This window comes from Salvia splendens, chromosome 15 (assembly GCF_004379255.2).
Source record: "Salvia splendens isolate huo1 chromosome 15, SspV2, whole genome shotgun sequence".
NCBI lineage: Eukaryota > Viridiplantae > Streptophyta > Magnoliopsida > Lamiales > Lamiaceae > Salvia > Salvia splendens.
This window is the reverse complement of record NC_056046.1, coordinates 28302498-28306884: the sequence shown is the minus strand read 5'-3', so window position 1 is coordinate 28306884 and position 4387 is coordinate 28302498. Positions and strand designations below refer to the sequence as shown.

Sequence of the window (4387 nt, the reverse complement as noted above, 5' to 3'; positions counted from 1 at the left end):
CAAAAAGGAAAATGTGTCATTTAGAGTGAGACGGATGGAGTAATAAAATATTCAATGTGGAAGATTTTGAAAGATCTAATTTTGCAAATAGATTGAAGAGAAGGAAGACAACAGTTGTGTCCAGAGCCTTTATCCTAGCGACAAGGAGCTTAGACATTATAGCATGAGGTGGCGAGTTCGGGAGTTAATTTAAAAAAAAAAAGGAAGACAACAGTTGTATTCTCAGCACAATTAACTTTGCCAATATAGCACACTAGAATGAAATTTTCGACCCCCACTCCTACACAGTGGTAGTAGGAAATTTTCTTACTGTAGTTAGAAGCTTTCTCTTCTTCTCACACTGAAGTATTTTAAATTTGTATTATGGAAAAGATTATACGTAAAATCTAAAGACACTACACACAGAAATCAAGGGAGTGTACCATATTATCATCTTGACTCAGACTCGGAGTTCAAAAATTAATCTCTGAATTTTGAATTCATAGCTGCACGTTTAGGATTCAATTCATTTACATGCTATTAAACGTGTTCTAGATCTATAGGATTAATCTGCAAGCATAAAATTGTTATCGGAGTGTAATACTCCTAATAGGGAGGGAGACTCTTCATTCAGCATTCCCCGCCAATATCTACACTTTGATAAAGGAAAATTGAAAGCACAACGTGTTTTTAAGCCAAGACGATACTAGCCTGGAGTTTCGGGGGGGACGAATATTCTTACATATAATCAATCGTATTCAACACTGAAGAGGCCTCTCATAAGTTGGGGGTAGAGACGGGCAGCGCTCGTTCATCTGGGCATATGCCTCCAAAGTGTTGTAGAGTGGAAGTTCCATTTTATACTCACCCAAGATCTGGCAGAACGGCAGCTGGTCCACTTCATTGTTACACCAATGTGGAAATCTTGTTGCGTTGTTCTCAAATATTTTGAGCATGTAAGCATCTCTGATCTGCCACCACCAAAACAAGCCAATGTAAGCAGACAACGATGCGTGAATCAATCATCTGTGAGGTCCAAAGCATAGATACTCACTGTGAACTCGGTTACTTGGATGGAATTGGATACTGGACCAAATACTCCAGCCGCTTTATACATAGCCAGAATAAAGGCCACACACGTTGTAGACTTACCATCACTGTAAACCCATTCATCCTGTTCTGGGATAGTTAGTAACTGATCGAAAGTTATGCCTCGCTTTTCTGTCTCAGCTAGAATTTCATGCAGGCCAAGATCCTACAGGGAAATAAACAATCAATATCGAGAGGAATCCACCATATGTAGCTAAATCAGGATGCAGCCCATTTTCTTAACAACAGTAAAAACAATACAAATTGTCGTTTAATTATAGTCTATGAACTCAATTTTATCCCTCAAGACCCCACTAGTTCTGCAATAATGACAAAATACTTCACCTTTGTCCCAAGCCGCATGTTAAGAGCTTCATTCCACATGTTTGCAGCATATGCTGGCTGCATTCTAGTCCACATAGACATGACAGAAATGACCTGTAGATAATCTTGTGCTCAGTCAATCCATCTTATGTACAAACTATTGATTTAAACTTAGGGCATGCATGAACTAAACAGCGTAGAGTAATTGTATGTCATAAAATTCATGGGTGAGAATAAAGCTCTGCCCATCTTAATCCAAACAGATATACATACCAAGTGAGCATCTAGTGGTGGAGGGTAATTATCAGCTACAGTGTCAATCCAACTAAAGATCATGTTGTGATAACCATATGGCTTGCCTGACATCTGCCGAGCATACTCCCAGGCTGCAGTGTTGTTAAACTTAGCACGTAATTCGGGATGTAGGGGTAACAGCGCAATTTGTGGATTAGAACTATCCTTGAGTGCCATATTCCACCATTCATCCCAAGGAATTACAGCAATAATTTCTTCACCCTGGACAAGTCAGCTTACCACATCAATATGCCAATTCTATGATTTTACAGCTTCGTAGGATTTCTCAGCAAGAACCTTGCTCCAAGCAATATCCCAAGCTCTTACCAAACAAAAGTAAAATACAGAAAATTCTCACTTGTTTGATCCACAAGGTCAAAACCAGAGGTCAAATCCCATTGAATTACTACTCAATCAGAGAACATGACCCATAAAGTTTAAATACTTTCCAGAATAATCTGACAGTCGAGGGTTGAAAAGGAAACAGGTCTGCCTAGTCTAAATTTGTCTTCATAAGCATCATAAAACAAGAACCATACGCAAGAGAAAATAGAATCCACAAGGATATATTACACACATACCTTTTCATTTTCATGTCCGGATTCACCAACCCAAAGATTACCCATTTCGTCCTTCAAGCATACAGCTGTATGTCCAGCAAATGCACCAGTGACCCACTTTTCCAGTGTCTCAAATCCACCCCAGCGTCCACGGATCTTTGAAACAGCTAAGAAGTCACCAGAATGCACATCTGCTGGATTGATTGTAGTACGCCATGGTTGATGGCGTTTTTCAAATGATGCACCCATGTGTTTTTCCAGGAAAGCTAGATTAGCACTCTGACCCCATCCAGTGTTTGAAAATAGCGGCAGGATATCAACCAACGAAAGGAATGTCCCAAGCATTCCGGATGGCATAAGAAAAACAGAGATCCCATGCTGCTTTACCTGCTCAGGATGCTCAAATTGTCAACTTGTACCTTATAAAGAAATCAACCATTATGAAGTACAGAAGTAGACATATATAAGCATGTGCTCACATATTCTATTTCGGCAGGTTCCTCCCATGATTCAATTTCCAGTGTGTGGTCTCGAGCAGAGAAATAGTAATCCCAAGTGACCCTGTAAGGAGTTGCAAATACATACAAATCCATGCACGACCAGCTATGCGCAGCGGCAGTCTGAAAGATTGGTGGTGTTCAGTTTAACATTTTACTCTAATGGATAAGCAAAAGCACAATTACAAGAATGAGACTATTATCAGCACATGAAAAGCAATAAAGTGCGATGGATATAGTGTAAAGCTATTACTAGTACTCCCTCCGTTCCCTCATAGTTAGAGTCATTTTTCCATTTCCCTCATAGTTGAGTCATTTCCATATATCGTACTTCCTCCGTCCAATAATAGATGTCATACTTTCCTTTTTAATTTGTCCAACAAAAGATGTCACATTTCCTTTTTTGGAAAAAGTTATCCCTCACATTAATATTAATATGCTATTTTTTCTCTGCACTTAGGGGGTGTTCGGTTGGCAAGATTAAATCTCATGATTAAATATGTATCATGTTTGGTTCATAAGATTGAACTCTTCAACTTAATCCTAGATGGATAGTCTCATGATAATTAGTCATAGCCTCTCCCCTCCAACTAAAATAATCCTACAACTTAATCCTAGATGGATAGTCTCATGATATTAATCATGGCAACCGAACGCCACCTTAGCATACAAAACAATCTCTCCAAAAATCTCATGCCATTACTCAAGTATGCCATCTATATCGGACGGAGGGGGTAATAATTAACACATTTTCTCACTCTTACTTTACACTCACTTACTTTATTCTCTCTACTTTATTCTCCTCATCTATTCTATCTACTTTTTTCTCTCTCTTACTTGTTTATCTATCTACTTAACTCACTAAACTTTCATTTCTTCAACTCCGTGCCCAATAGTTCCGCCTCATCTATGAGGGAACGGAGGGAGTATTACTTAAAATGAAAATCTATCATCTAACAGAAATATCCAGCAAATTTATGGTATTAAAAATCTATAAGCAAGGTAAAGACAATATGCAAAGTCAAGGTAAACATTCAATACACATAATAACAGCAACCAAAATATGTATGTGAGCAATCACGGACCGAGAGGTGGATGACGCCGCCACCAATTCCCCTATCACCGGTGCCGGTGAGCTCGATCCTGGCTTGATTGTCGAAGAAACAGGAGCCGTTCCAGTTAATCGTGCCGTTTTCGGGCGCCAAGGAGCCGATATACTGCGGAAGCAAGTCGACGGCGCTGTGGATGTTGTTGAGCACAGGCCACGAGACCTGACGCGGCAGCACGGGGAGCACGTCGGTGAATCGAACAGGCACCTTCAATGCGGTCCCGAATTGAATCCGAAACCCTAACCCGACGAGAAGAAAGGACAATAGCCACCGCACCGCTCTCTCATGAGAAGACATGCCTTGTGATGATCGGATTGAACCCAATTCAGCCGGAATTTGGCGGTTGGGGCTTTGATTTCTCAACTCAAGGTCTGATTGCCTAGTGAAATGGAAGAGGAATGAATGTACAGGTGTCCACTCACAAATTGTCAACTCAACAATTTCACAATTCTACACTTTGCAAGTGTTATCCATTTCAGAAAAAATTAAAATAATTGACCTTAATATGTTGGACAAGATTAAAATTTAGTTGATC

At 39.9% G+C, this 4387-nt stretch overlaps 1 protein-coding gene across 1 annotated transcript; it reads right to left on the bottom strand.

The window, feature by feature from the left end:
• Nucleotides 1-451: 451 nt before the first annotated feature.
• On the bottom strand, nt 452-4337 carry LOC121768800. The gene is made up of 7 exons (XM_042165353.1): nt 3829-4337; nt 2726-2866; nt 2268-2633; nt 1666-1908; nt 1414-1506; nt 1034-1234; nt 452-950 (listed from the first exon to the last, which is right to left on the bottom strand). The coding sequence occupies exons 1-7, from the start codon at nt 4147-4149 to the stop codon at nt 738-740; spliced, it is 1578 nt and encodes a 525-aa protein (XP_042021287.1). The 5' UTR covers nt 4150-4337; the 3' UTR covers nt 452-737.
• Between the last annotated feature and the right edge of the window lie 50 nt (nt 4338-4387).

Coding starts and splice junctions, on each gene's coding strand:
- LOC121768800 (XM_042165353.1), bottom strand. CDS start 4,149: ATGTCTTCTCATGAGAGAGCGGTGCGGTGGCTATTGTCCTTTCTTCTC. Junction 2,634..2,725: donor AACCTGCCGAAATAGAATAT/GTGAGCACATGC, acceptor CATCCTGAGCAG/GTAAAGCAGCATGGGATCTC. Junction 1,909..2,267: donor CCGGACATGAAAATGAAAAG/GTATGTGTGTAA, acceptor TGACTTGTCCAG/GGTGAAGAAATTATTGCTGT.